The sequence below is a fragment of the Pteronotus mesoamericanus genome, unplaced genomic scaffold (genome assembly GCF_021234165.1).
Source record: "Pteronotus mesoamericanus isolate MK-2021 breed Mesoamerican mustached bat unplaced genomic scaffold, CSHL_Meso_final contig_101, whole genome shotgun sequence".
NCBI lineage: Eukaryota > Metazoa > Chordata > Mammalia > Chiroptera > Mormoopidae > Pteronotus > Pteronotus mesoamericanus.
Window position 1 is genome coordinate 11,799,326 of NW_026555001.1, and position 17,675 is coordinate 11,817,000.

Genomic DNA, 17,675 nt, shown 5'->3' on the forward strand with positions numbered 1-17,675 from the left:
TTGACTCAGGACGCGTCAGGAACCTCCCTTACTCTAGGCCCGCTGGGGAGTTCTGCGCAAGCGCGTTAGTCGTGCGACGTCCATCACTTACGGCGGAAGCGGTTTGTGCTGGGAGTTGGTGGCGCGCTGCAGGGCTCTTAGGAACGGACGGCTCGGGCGCGGGTAATCAGCTCCCTTTACCCTTTTCACCACTTCTTGTAGGATCTTGGGATCGTGGAGCTTCCGGACCTGATGCGGGCACCCGGTCGTGGACTGTCTCACCCTGCTTCTCTACTGCTCGGGGTGATCCCGCGCCCAGGTGGGGGTGAGGGGCGGGGTCGGGGGCTTGCCTGGACTCCATCCTGGCGTCGTAGTGTTGAAATCTCCCGGGTAACTTATGGTTGTTCTTGTTTTCCAAGACTGGTATCCGGGGACTGTGACTTGCAGGGTCCGCCATGGAGCCAGAGCAGATGCTGGAGGGACAGACGCAGGTACCCGGAGGCCCTGGATTCATGGTGGCGGTGTGCAGCGAGAAAGGGTGACCGATGTCTGTGTGACCTGTGTTTTGTTTTCTAGGTTTCAGAAAATCCTCACTCTGAGTACGGTCTCACGGATAATGTCGAGGTAACTCACGCAGTTCCTAAGCTGTTCTTGTGCGTCTCGTAAGAGCTGGAGGAAACTTGGGATCCATTTTTACTAGGTGGTTTTGCCCAAGGGAAAACTTTATCTTTCTGAAGCAAATACTAGCAAATTATGGGTAGCTGTTTTCTTACCGGTACTCACACTACGTGGTATACAGACATGCAAATTAGTTTTGAGTCAAGAGGTTGAACTTGTGAAAGTGATAGAAAGAAACACACTGTATTGCTAGTGGAGACATGGAATCGTTTTGCTTGGTGTCTATTAACGCATCTGTTGGGATATTGCTTTGGAGAAGCAGCACGTTAAAATTAAGAAACCCATTGTCTTTGTAGAATTGTGTTGGTGAAGCCAGCATTTAATAAATGTTGATTTCTTTGCAGAATTCATTAGGTGCCATTGGCAGCTATAAAATATAGACACTTTTGCCTTAAATGGTTAAGTCTGAAAAATATGAAAAACATGAAAAAAAAGAAAAAGGTAACTTTTACATGAAAGAAAAAGGTAGCTTTTTCATGTAAGTGTTAAGAAGTTATTGTCTAAAAGTAGAAGTTACTTTGTAAATGAATGAATGAATGACGGAACAAATTAATTAAGCAGAGTTGGGTGGAATTGGTTAGGGAAACAGGCTTCTGGAAGGAGATGTGTGCCTTTTACTATAAAAAGAAAGCCATTGCTGGTGATTAAATTTGGATACATGAGGAAAGGAGCATTTGTGGGGAGAGTAATAATAGTAACAGCTCCTAATATTTTTTTTTTTTCAGATTTTTACTTACTGATTTTAGGGAGGGAAGGGGGGAGGAGAGAGAAATAAAGAAAGAGAGAGAGAAAGAAACATCGATTTGTTGTTCCACTTATTTATGCATTCATTGGCTGATTCTTGTATGTGCCCTGACCTGGGATCTAACCCGCATCCTGCAGCCTTGGCTCGTGGGGTTGTTGCTCTGACCAACTGAGTACCTGGCCAGGGCCTAGCTGCTAATATTTCTTTAGCCCTTTTACTATGTGCCAGGCACACTCTTAAGTAATTCACATGTATCTTCAGTCCTGTACGGCTCAGAGAGGTTGAGTAACTTGTCCAGGGTTAGCAGGAGGTAAGTGGAGAGCTGTGTGTAAAACTAAGCAGGTTGACATTTTTAAAGTACAATTAAATTGTATCGTCAATCTTGACCAACTCCTAGAGTTTGCTGGCATGTGGAGTGACTACTCTGTGCCTGTAAAATTGCTTGGAATGTTGATTGTTTTGATATCAATTTTGATAAGAGAATCTTTCTCTTTCTGATGCAATTTTTAGTTGAACTAATACTGCTGAATCAGCTGAAGAATACTCTATACCACTTTGTTTTCTAGTTATTAAAAAGACTTTTTTTAGGCATCAACGGTCTTTTCTTGATGGTGCTTGTATATGATGCCAGAGCTCTACTGCTGTAGAACAGCGATACCCAAATGCTTTTTCTCAAACCACATAGCAATTTCCATGGTAAAGTGAGAAAAAAATGAGAGTGGAGTAAGTGTTTAATAATGATACATTATTTGGTAATTGGTCTTCTATAATTTTAAAATACTTGTTCTTTTATGAATTAATGGTGATAGTAATATAATTATGTTTATATGTAAGTTTTTACTTGGCAAAATAGAATTAACCCTATGTTAGTTTTTTTTCATTTACTGTATTATTTCTAATTTACTTGTTTGTGAGATATGAAAGTCTGGAAACCAGTATTCTACAGTTGCTGCTGCTGCTTTTTCTGTTCTGATTACATTTTATTTCCTTTATTGGCTTATTATAATTTTTTTAGACGTTTGCTTTAGGATTTATAGTATGCAAGTTTCACTTACCACAACTTACTGTCAAGTGGTGGTATATTTTTTCATTTGTAGTATAAGACTCTTAGAACAGTAATTTTCCAGTTCCTCTCTTTCGGCCTTTATACTATTATTATCATATACTTTACTTTTACATATGTTATAAGCCCTACAGTTCATTGTTTTTATTTTTTCCTTAAAAAAGTCAATTATCTTTAAAGAGATTTAATAAGAAAAAGGAGTATTTCACATTTACCTACTCATTTATAATTTCTGGGCTCTTCATTCTTTTGTGTAGATCCATACTTCCATCTGTTATTATTTTCCTTCCACCTGAAGGGTTTCCTTTAACATGTCTTGTAGTTCAGGTCTGCTGGTAAGGAATTCTTTAAGCTTCTGAATGTCTGAAAATGTCATTTATTTGGTCTTTGTTTTTGAGATACTTTTACTAGTAGATTTGTTCTTTTGTCTTCTGGCTAACACTGTTTCTGACAAGAAGTCTGCTATCATTCCTTTCTTTGTTCCTTTGTACTTAATGCCTTTTTTTTGTGGTGCTTTTAAAATTTTATTTCAGATTTTGAACAATTTGAGTATGATGTGCCTTTGTGTACTTTAAAAATTTTTTATGTTTCTTGTGCTTAAGATTTATTGAGTTTTTGGCTCTGAAAATTTGAAAAAGTTTCAGCTATTATTCATATTATTTTCAAGTTTTTTTTTAGCTTATTTGTGTTTTCCTCTATATTCTCGAACATATGGAATATAATAACTGGTTTAATGGAATTGCCTAGTCTATCATTTCTGTCATTTCTGGGTCTTTACTGCGGGTTGGTTTTTCTCCTAATTATGTGTATTTTCCTGCTTCCTCGCCACCTGGCAGTGTGAATTTTACCTTGTTGGGTACTTGTTTTTGTATTCCTTTAAACTTTTTAAAGAAAATTTTATTCGGTGGCTTATCAGGGGGAGAGAGAGGGAGAAACATCATATAAATTTGTACCCTGTATGCATTCATTGATTGATTCTGGTATGTACCCGGACTAGGTATCAAACTCACAACCTGGGTGTATCAGGATGGTGCTCTAACCAACTGAGCTACCAGGCCAGGGCTTCAAACATTCTTGAACTTTGTCCTCGGACTTAGGTTATTTGGAGAAAACATCCAAGAAATACATTAATCAGTTGCCTCTCTCTCTAACCCCCATCTGGGGACCTGACCCACAGTCCCAGCCAGCATGTGCCCTGACTGGGAGTTGAAGTGGCGATACCTTGATTTGCAGGCCAGCTCTTAATCCACTGAGCCACACCAGTCAGGGCGGGAAACAATTGAGGTTTAAACTTCATTAGGTGGGACCAGCCCAGCCCTTAGTTTAGGCCTTATTTTGTCCTCTTTCATATTCTACCCCATGCTTCATGTATTATTATGAGGTTTTTCCATTCTAGGTCACAGAAACATGAAGCACTCCTGGCTGCGTGAGTGCCAGAGATTGTTTCTTCTGCTCCTTCCATGTGGTTTTTTTCCTTGACTTGCGTAGTTCCCTCACACCCATGTACTGACAGGTACTCACCAGAGGGCTGGAAGGCACTCTAGCATCTTCCAGTGCAACTCTCTCCCCTCCATACAACTCTCTCCTCTCCATGGGACTCCTCTTAAGTACTTTGCCCTGCACATTCTAGATGGCTTGATCTCCCTGAGTTTTCAACTTTGTTCCCAGCTCAGGGAGACTGCTGGGTTCTGCTTTGGTTCTCTTTTCCGGTATTGCGTCCTATTAAGTTCTCCAGGCAGGAAGCAGTAGGTTGGGGCAGTTATAGGCTCACCTCATCTTTCTTTTGTGATCACTGTTTTGTATTTTCAACAGTTTATGTATTATAGTAGTTTGAGATGTGTGTGTATATATATGTATATAATAGATTAATACAGGATTTTGACTTAAGCATAGCAATTTGGCACATAATATATACTTAGTAAATATTTGAATGAAACAAATGAGAGGATTTGGTTAAGGAGTTTATTATAGGATTTATAGGAATTGCTTAGGCATTGCTGTTTCTTATCAAAGGCAGTGATTGGAATGGCATGTAACTGACTAGTTTTTGTCATATATAGGTATTATCTGTTGAAATTTACTGATGACTAATAAGTAACCGATGGGCAAACAGATAGCTACTTTATACATTAATTAGGTATAGAAAATTTTCTTAAGTCCCAAAATTAGATTGGAAAATCATAACCAAACCTAGAATAGCTGCCTGACACAGTTATGGGAAGTATCTTTGGAAATCATGGTATATATTATGTAGGTATGTGATTTAAATTTTTATTTTCCCTTTTTATAAAATAAAATTAAATCTTATAATAATAAATGTAGAAAAGTGTTTTCTTTTTTGTTATTGATTTATTTATATTCAGTTTGAGTATGTTTGGAGCAAAAGTTTATTTAAATGGAAGTGCTCTTAATAGTGTTTTGTGTTTTAGATGACTACTTATTTCTAAATTTCTAAAATGGTAAATTTTCAAAAGAAGGCAAACATTTTCACTAGTTTTTGATGCTCTGGATGTCAGATGAATATGTGAAGGCCCTAGATTTGGGGGTTTTTAGGAGTCATTGTTTCCTAAACATTTGAATATTACCTTAATTATCTTTTCCATATAAGTCATTTTCCCTTTTTTCCTACTTTTTACACACTACTTTTTCTTTATTCACTTAAAAAACATAGATGTATTTCTTTAAAAAAAGAAACATAAATGGAGAAAGTATTCTCCTTGGATAGAGGGTAGCTATAAAAATGAAAACTGAGTATAAAACAGTGCTAATATACAGGGTCTACCAGAAGTAAGCCTGCTTGAGTGTGGTCAGTAGGATAGTAATATGGGTATAATAATTTATAGTTTTAATTTAATAACATTTCACCTAAAATGTCATATGGTATACTTGAGTGTGATATTGCTAAGTTAGAGGATTACATGCTTATGATTTTGTAATAAAAGATTTTGTAATAAAAAAGGGGCATTATTTGTGCCGGACCTTGTATGTTAGCTGGATTCTATTGCTAATAGAAGTCTCTGAGTCTGAAGCCTGTTTCTGTTAATAGAATCCAGCAAGTGTTACAAAAGTGTTAAAGACATATTAGCACCAAACTGAAACTTGGTCCTTGATATTATCTGTGATGAAAGAATTGAAATAGGACTAGCTTTCTCACTGTGATTTAGTGCTAGTGTCTTGTCCAGATTTTTTGAAGCACTGTAAGAAGGTATTCTCATGATGAAAAGAAAAAGGACTTGTATTTACTTCTAAAACAGCAGAGAGGAAAGTGAGAAAGAGTAGGATCTGGAGATATGACATTAAAAGAAAGAGATATTATGGTGCTTTCAGAGAGAAGAAGCTTGAATGAAATTTAGAGATGGGTCTGATTTTATTTTGGCAAAGGATTTGCAGTTCAATACCAGTTTTTAAGTCATTGGCTTGCCTTTTCTATTAGCATCATGTTTCCATTAATTTTTGTTTAGCACTCAAAATAATTAAGTATTTGTAATATTTGTGCGTGTTTTTTTGAATTTAATAGAGGATAGTAGAAAATGAGAAGATTAATGCAGAAAAGTCATCAAAACAGAAAGTGGATCTCCAGTCTTTGCCAACTCGTGCCTACCTGGACCAGACTGTTGTGCCTATCTTATTACAAGGACTTGCTGTGCTTGCAAAGGAAAGGTAAGATAGTGTCTGCGGAGGAGTTACCAGAGAAAGCAAAGACTTCTCTAATTGAAATATCATTAGTTATAAATAGTATTTTTTCCTATGTAAGGAATCTGTGGATAGTAAAGATATTTTTAAAGTCAGTCGTAATCTCAGTTCAGATACTCTAATTTTTTTCTACTAGGTCTTTGATCATATGCAATATAAAGATTTATAATCATGGTATACATGTAATTTTTTTTAATCCTCACCCAAGGATTTTTTTTTTTTTTAAAGATTTTATTTATTTTTAGAGAGAGGAATAGGGGGAGAATGAGAAGGTGAGAAACATCCATGTGTGAGAAAAACATGAATTAATTGGTTGCCTCTTGTGTGCTCCAGCTGGGGATGTGGCCAGCAATCCAGGCACATACCTTGACCAGGAATTGAACCAGAGGCCTTTTGGTTCACAGGCTGACACTCAATCCACTGAGACATACCAGCCAGGGTGGGAATATGTTTTTTTAGAGAGGAAGGGTGAGAGAGAAAGAAACATCACTGTGAGAGAGAAACATCACTTGCTTGCCTCCTGCATGAGCCCTGAACGGGGATCAAACTCACACCTTTTTTTTTTTTTTTTTTTTTTTTTTTTTTTTGCTGTGTGGGGACAATGCTCTAACCAATTGAGTCACCTGGCAAGGGCAGTATGTAGGTAATTTTATATCTCCTTTTTACTTAACCTTATAACATGAATCTTCTTCCATATCTTCGCATAGACTTCATGATTATTATTTAAATTATAGTAGTACCACAATTAACTTGGCCATTGTTGAAAATTTACGTTCAACTTCCTTTGTTATTATAGGTCACCAGACAGTTTATCTGTTTTTATACTTCTTTTGTTTCATTCAGTTACTTTCCTATGGTAAATTCCCCAGAGTTGGTTTGCTAGTTTAAAGGACATGGCTATTTTTATGGTGTTTGACACTTAGTATCATATTTATGTCCAAAAGTTTATTCTTAAAATTCTTTCAATGTTATTACAGCCTCAACAGCAGGAGTGTTATAAACATTTTTTGCCAAATTGTTTTGATTTACATTTCTTTATTAACAAGATTATGATTTTTCCCTTTTCTGTGCATATTATTCCACAGTAATTCTACCTTAATTATTTTTGTGTAAGCAAATCCATAATCATTTTTTGTAAGTAACATTAGTCAACATTTATTAGGTATAGATTATGTTTCAAAGAATAGTAATGAATACTAGCAAACTAATAAAACTTGATAAGGAACTTGATGGAATTATGTCTTATAGGTAGGGTGAGTTATTGATTTAGAATAGTATATTTATGTAAAATTATATGATAAATATTTTAGATTGTTATATTTATAAAATAGGATTTATTTATTTATAGCTCTACTACTACCAGTTGAAATATGGACCTTTTTTTGTTCTTTCTCTAAAAAAAGGTTAGTAATTAGAAATTCTGAATATTTACATGCTAGAAGAAAAAGTTTATATAGTTTTAAGTAATACGCTCTTAATAAATACAATTTTTAAGTAAAGAGTTGGCAGAATGATTTATCAAATTAACCTTGAAAAATGTTGTCTGTGTCTGGCCAGTTAAAAGCTTATTTAAAGTACTAATACTTGGGAATATTTGGAGATCACTATAAATCAATTCTTAATATGTCTTCTCCTTGTAGGATTTAAATAGGTGTTTCTCCCACTTTTAATCTTTGGATTTGTTTTCTTAGCAAGAATAATTTATGTAAAAGTGATAAATATTCAGTAATACCCCTTAATTTTAATTTTTTAAAATTTAGAGAGAAAGAGAGAGGAAGCAGAGAGAGAGAAACATTGATTTGTTGTCCCATTTATGTATTCATTGCATGATCCTTGTATATGCCCTGACTGGGGACTGAACCTGGAACCTTGGCATGTTGGGATGATGCTCTAACCAACTGAGCTAGGGCCCCTTTTATTTTAAATTATATAGTTAATGTCTTGGGTGTGCTGTGTGGTGGCAGTATTAGAATTGGTTTAAATTATTTGAAGAAAAATAGAAGTGACCTTTTTTAAAGGTTTTATTTATTTATTTTCAGAGAGAAGGGAAAGAAGGGAGAAAGAGAGGGAGAGAAAAATTGACGTGTGAGAGACACATCCATTAGTTGCCTCTCGCGTGTCCCAACCAGGACCCAGCCCGCAACCCAGGCATGTGCCCTTGTCTGGGAACTGAACCGGCTGCCTTTTGTTTCACTGACTGGCACCTAGTCCTCTGAGCCACATCAGTCGGGGCAGAAATGACTTTAAAAAAACAACCTGTTCAAATGAATTTGCTTCTTTTGATTATTCACTTAGGGAGTTAATCTTAAGTGTCATGGTGATGCTAGAGCCATTTTCCTATATTATTTTCAAATTCTTTTTGAAGGATAATACTCATATAGGAAATTAAGAATATTATAGGTGTATGTACAGCTTAATGAATTTTCAGAAACTAAGCGTATCTCTACATAACCTGCATTCAGATCAAGAAACAAAATACTGCCAGCACCCCAGCAGCCTCACGTGTCCCTTCAAGTCATCATTCCCCTGGGGCAATCAACATTCCATTTTAGTACACTTTTGAAACTTGTGTTTTAGAATTGAGTTCATAAGCAGGTTTCAGCCATACAGTAATTTCAGTCTCTTTAAACTGCATTGTTGGCTAACCCACTTGCCTATCATTTACTGTATTTATTATACTACAAGTGGTCTTTGAGTATAAAAAGAAAGTTAAACTTTAAAAGATGTATTCTTATTATGAAGTTATATTTAAATGAACCCATGTAGAATATAAATTTCTAAATTTTGGATTTCTTTTCCTTTACAGACCACCAAATCCCATTGAATTTCTAGCATCATATCTTTTAAAAAACAAGGCACAGTTTGAAGATCGAAACTGACCTACTGGGAAGAACAGAAATATTTGGTTTCTACTATAGATTTACATGATTAAGAGGCAGCTTTAATTGCCATGATTTCTCCCCTCCCCCAACCATTTTGAAAGTATAAGAACCTTCAGGGTAACAACTTGTTACTGGAGTTGCAGAAGAAAACCTATTTCCCTTATTTTGATTTAATCACCATACTTATTTAATGAGTGTATTATGTGCAATTTTTTCTCAGATTGTCTTTAACTTTGTTTTTAAAATGACCTTCAAAATAAACTGTTAAATGTCATTATTGTAATGTAGTTTTTGTTCTCTATGATAAATAATTTATGTGGTTCAATTACTTTTATGACTTTTGTATCTGAGAATGCTGTAGGGTTTTACAACAGCATAAAAATACATCAGACTCTAGTATAATATTAAAAAATCTCAAGTTTTTTTCAACATTGTTCTTGTGCCTCTTGGAGGGTGGAATCTGGGTATCTTCAGTTTTTAAAAACTACCACAGGTGGTTCTAAGGCAAAGTAAGATTGGAGTATATTCTGATAAAAGCACTGTAGAGGGTGTACATTATCCTCCCATGCTGTCAACTTTCATGGTAAAAATATAATAGCAGCTATCATTGCAGTTCTATTATGTGTCAGGCACAGTACTTTTTTACTTATTTCTAATATAACAACTCTGCAAAGTAGATATTGTTATTCCCATTTTGCAGATGAGGAAACATTTGGAGAGGATAAGGGACTTGCTCAAGACCACGCTGGTAAGTGCTTGAATGGGCATTCAAACCTACTTCTATCAATATGTTGCCTATAGCTAAGTGAGGAGTACTTATGCTACTCCTTATATCATTGTTTTTGTTTTTGTTTTTGTTTTTTTTTTTTACAATAAACCAGCCAGTCCTATTTTTGGGTCTGCTCACTTTGTCTTTTATGAAGAAATGGAGATAACTCATTAAGAGAAGAGGAAATTGTCTAAAGAGAGTCAGGCAGGAAAAACATTCATTAGAGTAGTAGTTCTCAGTGGGGGGTGATTTGCCCTCCTCTCTCCTGAGGATATTTGGCTATGTCTAGAAACATTTTGGTTGTCAGAATTGGATTATGGTGGGGTTCTGCTGGCGTTGAGAGGGTGATGGCCAGGGATGCCGCTACACATTTCACACTGCACTGGAAAGCCTGTATGCCCTACCCCTCCCTAAGAATTGTCTGGGTCAAAGAGTCAGTAGTGCTGAGGTTGAGACACCCTGCTTTGGAAGCATATTAAAAACTGTCCAAGCTAAGCGCATGAAGGGGACGTTAGAAATTTAATGCTGATGAGATATATCTTACAGTTCTCTCTCGTATAGGAGAAACATTTCACTGGGAAGGACACTTGTGGGGAGGTGATACTGCGGTTTTGATTTACATTTGCAGATCTATGTATTTGAACAGGAAAAACCTGGAAAAATTGAGATCTATTTATAAGTATTTTTCATAAACATTCCATCAAATTTATTTTGGTTATTTAGCTAACTGATATTTTAATCTGCCCAAGTCTCTTTAGTGATATTTTAACAGTTGAGCAAGTACAATGGGGTAATCTGTTATTAAAGCGTCACTAATTTTATCCTTTTATTTTAACTGTTCTTCAGTGATTTACATCAGAGACCCTTGGGGAACATTTTTTTTTTTTTTTGACAGCTTGAACCTTTAGTACCTTTTAAAAATGATAGTAGAACTTTAAATATTTAAATATATACATATAAACTAGTAAGTGTCTATATTATGTATAAATATATATCTGGGCTCTGGAGAGCCTGATTGAAATGGGAGAGAACATTGGCTTTTGAATTTGACAAATACTAGGGTGTTCTGATATACACCTCTGGTTAATGATCACTTGGAAATAATGCAGTGCTCTGCACAATGCTGCCATTACTTCTAGTGTTCTATTGAATTATCTTTGAGATAGTGCTTAAGTTACTCAGTCTTGAAATTGATAGCTTTTTTTAGTAAGGGCTTAGAATAGATATGTCTTTTGTTGGTAGTGCACATGGCACTTGACATGTGCCAGATACCATGCTAATTTTTTTAAAAAAATTTGATTTGAGAGAGGAAGGGGAAGAGAGAGACAAAGAGACAGAGACAGATACTGATTTGTTGTTCTACCCATTTCTGCATTTCTTGGTTGATTTCTTACATGTGCCCTGACTGGGAGGAAACCTACAACTTTGGCATACTGTGATGATGCTTTAACCAACTGAGCTACCTGGCCAGGACCATGCTAAATACTTTTAATGTGAATTGTCATTTAACCCTCAAAAACTCAGTGAGGCAGGTTTAATTTTAGTACTTCATTTTTAGATGAAGGATGTGAAATTTGGTTAACTTGCTGAAGGTTACAAGGGAAGTAGGTTGGGGCAAAAATTCAAACCCAACTTAATGTTATATTACCTTAATATTATATTACACTCTGCATAATGCTCTCAGGTGGGCTTAAATTTTTTCATAGGTGTGTACAGTAGAAGCCATTGTATCTGGTAGCTGAAAAAGTCACAGTAGGGAATCATAAATGACAACAAATAGTTTTTTTTAAAGCTTAAAATATTAATCCATATTGATAATATAGTATTTTGATTTGTATTTTCTCTGGTTATGTGCTCTTTGGTTGGAATTCTGTATTATTTGCCACAAAACATAATGTATGGTCTACAAATTTCAGTTTCAGACTTTCTGAAAGTAGAGTAAGATTTTAAACATTTAAGAATTTGTAGAGTCCTGTAGTTTTTTTATGATTTTTATTTTTTGGCCTCTGTCATCTGCCTCAAATTTGACATTGGTTTTTGAGTTTTTCTAAAGAATTCTATCTAATTTTTGTACAAACACCTTTTGTATTATGTTTATATTTCATTGGTTCATGCAATATTTAATTACATTATATAATGGCAGTGCCTAGTACAACTAATGTAAAAAGGTTGGAGAACATGGTTGACCCTTGTTAGTTATGCACACAAATCTGAGAGATGAGTGCAATAGTGTGAGAGTTTACTAAAAAATGTAGTCTACCAGCTTTAAGGGTTCAGCTTGTGGTGGGCATTGTTTAGTGTGTTTTACTGTGGGTGTGGAGAGCATCATTTACTCCCGTAAGCTGTTTAAATAGAAATCAGTTAAAAAGCTTCTACGAAATCTTGATGAGGTATTCTGTGTAGCTGGCAGTTATAGAAATAATTCCCACCCTTCCACCGCTTAATTTAATGGGGAAGTTTAGTAGACAAATACAGAGGTAGGATAAGACATACTGTATCCTATAGAGTGAATTCTTTAATTATGTTGCTAAGTGTGTTAGTGGGAGGATGGACCAGTAGAATAAATCAGGAATAGATTCCTAGAGGAAACAGAGAACTTGAATTACAAAAAAAGAAACAGTTTTGATAGAGGAAGATAGTCTACCTAATACTGATGAGCCTGTAGGAAAAAATGTTGGACCTTTGTTTAAATCTTATTTAGGAGAAGATATAGTGGGATTTTAAGATTGATAACTTCTCATTAGAAACAGAATGGTTGTAGGTATAGCATAAAAATATTGTAGCCAGATGTTTTTACTAGATTCCAAAAAAGCTTTAACAAATTTAAAGCCTTAAACAAGGAACAAAAGGTGAAAACTATGAATGACTGTCACTGAGAATCTGCTCATTTAAAAATCTCTGAATTAAAATTAGGAAAGTACAAGGGTGGGCAAAAGTAGGTTTAAGAATCTGTTTTAAAAACAAACGATTTTATATATTTATTTTTAGAGAGGGGGAAAGGAAGGAGAAAGAGAGGCAGAGAAACATTGAGGTGTGAAAGAAACATCCATTGGTTGCTTCTCACACGCACCCCAGCTGGGTACATGGCCCCCTGACCCACAACCCAAGCATGTGCGCTGACCAGCCACCCTTCAGTCCATAGGCGGTGCTCAGTCCACTGAGCCACACCAGCCAGGGCAAGAATGTACTTTCTTTGATCATTGGTTAAATTACCAGTTATCATTACCTAAAAGACACAAATAAGGATATGAAATCCAATAATCATAATACAAATAATAAATAATAACAAGAATAAACTATATTTTGCCTGCTCAGTATATGATGGAAAATAGGTCACCAGAGATAAAAAGGGGTAGTCACTAATGAATAAGAATTTTCTTTTAAAAAGTTGTCAGGCTTTAAAAAAACTTTAAATTTTTTGACTCAGTTATATTTCATCTTTGGGAATCCTAAATAACATTAACAATAAATTTGAAAAAAGCTTTATGTACAAAATTTATTCTAAAAAGTTGCAAGGAAGAAATGTTCATCTTACAAAAATCATTAAATATAAAGTACTTCGCCCAGTGTCAGGAACATAGTAAGTGTTTAATAAATGTCACTTAAGAAATTTGGTTTCTAAAGAAGAAAGGCGAAGTCTACTGATACTAAGTTAGAGTGCCAGTTTTATTTGGAATCAAAAGAGCATCTTTATGCCAAACTTTCTCTCAGCCTTGATTTGTTCAAAACTCTGGTATACTAGAATATTTTTCTGATATGGGGTTTTCAGTAATTAGGGGGCTCCTGAAGCTGTCAGTTGTGGATAAGTAAAAATCTAAAAACAATCAATTTAATATTGTCATGGTAGATTTCAAAGATCAAGCCTAAAGATGTAAACTAATTTTTTTGTATAGGTAGTATATGTCACAGAATTCAAAAGATACACAAAATGTGCATTGAAAAGGTTAAATCTTTATTCTTGCACCTCAGCCATCTCAAGCAATTACTACTACCACCAGTTTGTTGTATATCCTTCGAAAAGTATTCATGTATATGAAGTGTACAAGAATGTAAGTACTTATTTTATACAAATGATAGCATACTTTACATGTTCTGCAATTTGCTTTTCTTCTTTTTTTTGAGGTGGGGCGGCCTCTTTTCACACCAGTATGTAGCACCACCTCATACCTTTTAATGGGTGCATATGTATGGATACGTTCTAATGTAACAAGTCTCATATTGAGGGACACTGTGGTTGTTTCTGGTCATTTACGAGCACAGGTATCTAACATGCTATTTCAGAAGATGTATTGGGTTATTAATGTTGGGTTCTGGAACTAGTAGTACCTATTTATTGAATGTCTGTGCTTCATAAGGACTCTATTAATGAAGATTTCCTTCTTGCTCTTTACTATGAAAGATGTTTATGGAGTGTCAAACCCAATCCCTGGAGGATACAGTATAATGGAAATTGTTAATAATAATATGGGAATTGCACAGTATTGCCAAACAGGCTTCTCCTGGTATTTTGCATTGTATAGATGCAAAATTATTTAGGGGAGGTGGGTAAGTGAATAGGTTCAACTTGTTTCCTTTTAGGGTCTGTCCTTGAATAAGGTGGCCAGAATAAAATGGACAGGAGTAGCAATGGTGGGATATATTGAGAGTGTTCTAGAGATACTAGAAGTTCCACTAACCTTCCACTTTACTTTGGTGGTATGGTATTTGCTGAATTTGACCAGTAAGAAAAATCCTTTGGGGAAAGAAGCCTCCAACTGAGCATTTTAATAGGATGAAAGCTTAATTTTAAATTAGACTACTAGTTTAGAATGAGATTTAGGATTGTTGCTAGGAGCAGAGGATAATAACAAACACAAAGAACAGTTTATACATCGTGTTCACCTACCTTTATTCTCAGGGCAAACTTGTTAGATATTACTGCTGTTTATGTTTGACAGATGAGAAAACTGAGGCTTGACTAGTTAAATGACTAGGTGCCCGTGATCACACAGTTGATGAGTGACAGAGCCAGGACTCAGATCTGACTTTCTCATTTGACCAGCCTGTTATAGGAAGCTTCATTGTATCCACTGTCTCCTCCCCTCCTTTTTTAGGCCATATAAACAGAATCAGCAATGATTACCTTCAAGAGCTATCACCTGTTATCAACACCATATCAACCATATCAACAGTTTCCTTTTCTTGAGGTTTACAATGAAAAGTTTACCATTTCATCAGTTGTTAATTGAGTTTGAAGCTACCACAGAATCAGAGGTCCAGCTCTCCTTTTTCTCCTAATCCCTATTTGGCATGTACTTTTTTTTTTCGTTTTTAATCTCTTATATGGGGAAGTTAGTGGTGAAGTGAGAGGCTTAAACATCAGTGAAGAAATATGTATATAGATGCAGTGGAGATATGTTAGCCTAATAACTGTAGAAAAGGGTGTGAAAGTCAGATATGTTCCAGTAATTGACCAGGCTTTAGGACTGCAATCCCCCACAAGACCTTGGGTTTAAAGTTGAAAAAGGTAGGAGGTGTAGGAATAGGATAGTGCCTTTTTTTTTTTTTTTTAAAGTATATTATTAGGGTGCTAGGGAAACTTGAATATTAGGCAGCTTGAATATTAGCCAGTTGTCTGCTTTGGACTTTACCAAAGATCTGTTTACTGTGAAATTCTGATACAACAGTTTTATGGCTCTTAACCCCAAATCTTTCACTGAAGATATGCAACTTACTCTTTTTTTCTCTTCCCAGTTTTGGAATGGTTTACTTCACAACAACAGTTCTTGTGAGGTCCAATATATCTTTCTTTGCTGTGATTCTTCTATAATTTGAAATGAACTCTTTGCTCCCAACCCTTACGTGGAATACAGGAGTTCATAAAAATAATGGAGGGTTGGAAATACTGTGTGCTGTGTGTCTACTCTGTCGTACTCTCTACTAATTCATAATCCTAGGGAATATTGTTATTCCCATTTTATAGATGAGGATAACTGAAGCTAGGTGTATCACACTTTAGTGAAGGAGGTGAGACATGCCCCTACAGGTATATTACGTGAAACAGGAGAAATGTTTACAGTGTCAAAGCCAAGACTGGGTGGTTAGGGTGGCTCTGTGAAGCAAAAAACCAGCGTTCGCTGGACCGTAGGCATACTGCCATGTGCCTGCCTGTGCAAATGAACTTCCCAACGTGGCCTGACTTGCGTCCCTAGTTGTGAACCTTGGGGCTTCCAGTGCATCAAGGATTCCTGTGTATAATGCGGGAAGGGAGGTAGAAGCCGGGCTTTTCCTCGTGGAAAACCGCATCTGCGGGCCCCCGGTGCTCTTCATTTAAGGAAGTTGGCTGGGGGAGGGGGCTTGCCCTGCGGCTGCGTCCTGCTCCCCCCGCCCCCCCAGCCTCTGCTGCCTCTAAAGCCCGGAGAGCGGAGCGTGCACATTGAGATTCCTCGGCGGGCCTGGCAGCGGCTGCTGGGCATGCTCAGTGGGCAGGACCCGTTAGAGTGGCGAGTAAGGAAGCGTTGGCTCTCCTCCGGGTCTGCCTTCCCCGGTTCAGGCCCCGGCCCTGGGCTTTTGTGCGCGCGGACCTGCTGCAGCCGCCGCCGCCTTCTCGCGGGGCCGCCCGACCCCAGATGCCGTCTGGCCTGTCCGGTTTCCGCCTTTAACCTCGCCGCGCGGCCGGAGGAGGGGCGGGGCGGGGCCAGCGGGCCGGCGGCCGGGCGGGCAGGAGGGCCCTGCCCGGGGTGGGGGTGGGTGCTGGGAGTCCCGCGGGGGGTGGGGGGAGGGGGCGGGCGCGGAGTCACGGGGGTGGGGTCACCGGCGGTGGCTCCGGGAGGCCAACTGGGAGGGGAGGGGAGGGGGCCGCGGGGGCGGCTCGGCGGAACCAGCCCCGGCTGGGGAGCAGCGGCGACTCTGGGGGCCCGGGCCAGGGCTTTCCGGGCTTCGGTGAAGCCGCCGCGGGCCCCATCTTCCGGCGGTCGCCGGAGTGTGAGGTGATTGTTGCTGCCACCGCCCCGGCTGCCATCTCCTCCTACTCCTGGGCCGCCGCCGCCTCCTCCTCTTCCTCCTCCTCCTGGGCCGGGCTGATCCCCTCCCCGCTGCCGCCTCCTCCTGGGCTGGGCCCGCGGTGTCTCGTCCCCTCGCGGAGCCGCTCCTGCCGCCGCCGCCGCCGCCTCCTCATTCATCCTCGTGCACCATAGGCGGCACAGGCACCAAGATGTCCAACCGAGTGGTCTGCCGGGAAGCCAGTCACGCCGGGAGCTGGTACACAGCCTCAGGTAGGGCCCCAGGCCGGCCGGCCCGCCCGCCGCCGCCGCCTGGCCCCGCGCCCGCCCGGCCGAGGTCGGCGGCCCTGCCCCGCGCGGCGGCGGGAGGGACCTGGGCGCGGACGGCCTCCGCCGCGGACCGCGTGGGGAGGGAGCGGACCCGAGGCCGGCGTCGCCGCCTCCCCCACCCGGGCGGCATCCCCCCGGGCAGCTCGCCCTCGCGCTCACCCCGGAGTTGGGCGAGAGGGAGAGTTGCCGCCCGGCCGCCTGCGCTGTCCTTCGAGACGGGGCTCAAGGAAAGAATGCGCTCCCTGTGCTCCGGGACCGAGCCGACCGTCCCCTCCCCCCGGCTCCCGCGAAGCCGGCGGCCGGGCGCTGCCACCCCGGGGGCCGCCGTCAGCCGGGATCCCGAGCCCCGCTGCCTGCGCGCGGGGCCGGGCGACCCTCCGGCCTCCTGCCTGCGCGCCGGCGGTCCGAGGCGCCGGAGTTCTCCGCGGGCGCCCGTGCCCGCCCGGCGCCGCTCGCCGTCTGCGGAGAGGAAGTGTCTCCTTCCCCCTGGCCGCGCAGACCGAGGCGGCGTCCCCTCCCCTTGGGGAGCTCCGCGGTCTCCGACCGAGCGGAGGGG

At 39.5% G+C, this 17,675-nt stretch overlaps 2 protein-coding genes across 5 annotated transcripts in view; both read left to right on the forward strand.

Annotated features, from left to right (window-relative positions):
- The first annotated feature begins 62 nt into the window (after positions 1–62).
- Positions 63–9,304, forward strand: DPY30 (dpy-30 histone methyltransferase complex regulatory subunit). 2 transcript variants are annotated; one of them, XM_054566012.1, is made up of 5 exons: positions 63–162; positions 399–470; positions 556–603; positions 5,983–6,125; positions 8,965–9,304. In XM_054566012.1, exons 2-5 carry the CDS (start codon positions 435–437, stop codon positions 9,035–9,037), a joined length of 300 nt encoding a protein of 99 aa, XP_054421987.1. In that variant the 5' UTR covers positions 63–162; positions 399–434; the 3' UTR covers positions 9,038–9,304. The 2 variants fall into 2 exon arrangements, with proteins under 2 accessions (XP_054421987.1, XP_054421997.1); XM_054566022.1 differs by lacking the exon at positions 63–162 and adding an exon at positions 169–298.
- A 7,336-nt stretch (positions 9,305–16,640) lies between these two features.
- Positions 16,641–17,675, forward strand: part of MEMO1 (mediator of cell motility 1) — a 104,170-nt gene continuing 103,135 nt past the window's right edge. For 2 of the 3 annotated variants that reach the window (XM_054568189.1, XM_054568200.1), the window contains exon 1: positions 16,641–17,062. In XM_054568189.1, the coding sequence (XP_054424164.1) occupies positions 17,002–17,062 (61 nt within the window). In that variant the 5' untranslated portion in view covers positions 16,641–17,001. The remainder of the gene's footprint in view (positions 17,063–17,675) is intronic. The other variant, XM_054568208.1, reaches the window with a different exon arrangement.

What these genes read in the sequence shown, in the direction of transcription:
- DPY30 (XM_054566012.1), top strand. Translation starts at nt 435, where the DNA reads ATGGAGCCAGAGCAGATGCTGGAGGGACAGACGCAG. An exon ending in GTCTCACGGATAATGTCGAG is followed by an intron (nt 604 to 5,982) that starts GTAACTCACGCA and finishes TGAATTTAATAG; the next exon opens with AGGATAGTAGAAAATGAGAA. An exon ending in GCTGTGCTTGCAAAGGAAAG is followed by an intron (nt 6,126 to 8,964) that starts GTAAGATAGTGT and finishes TTTCCTTTACAG; the next exon opens with ACCACCAAATCCCATTGAAT.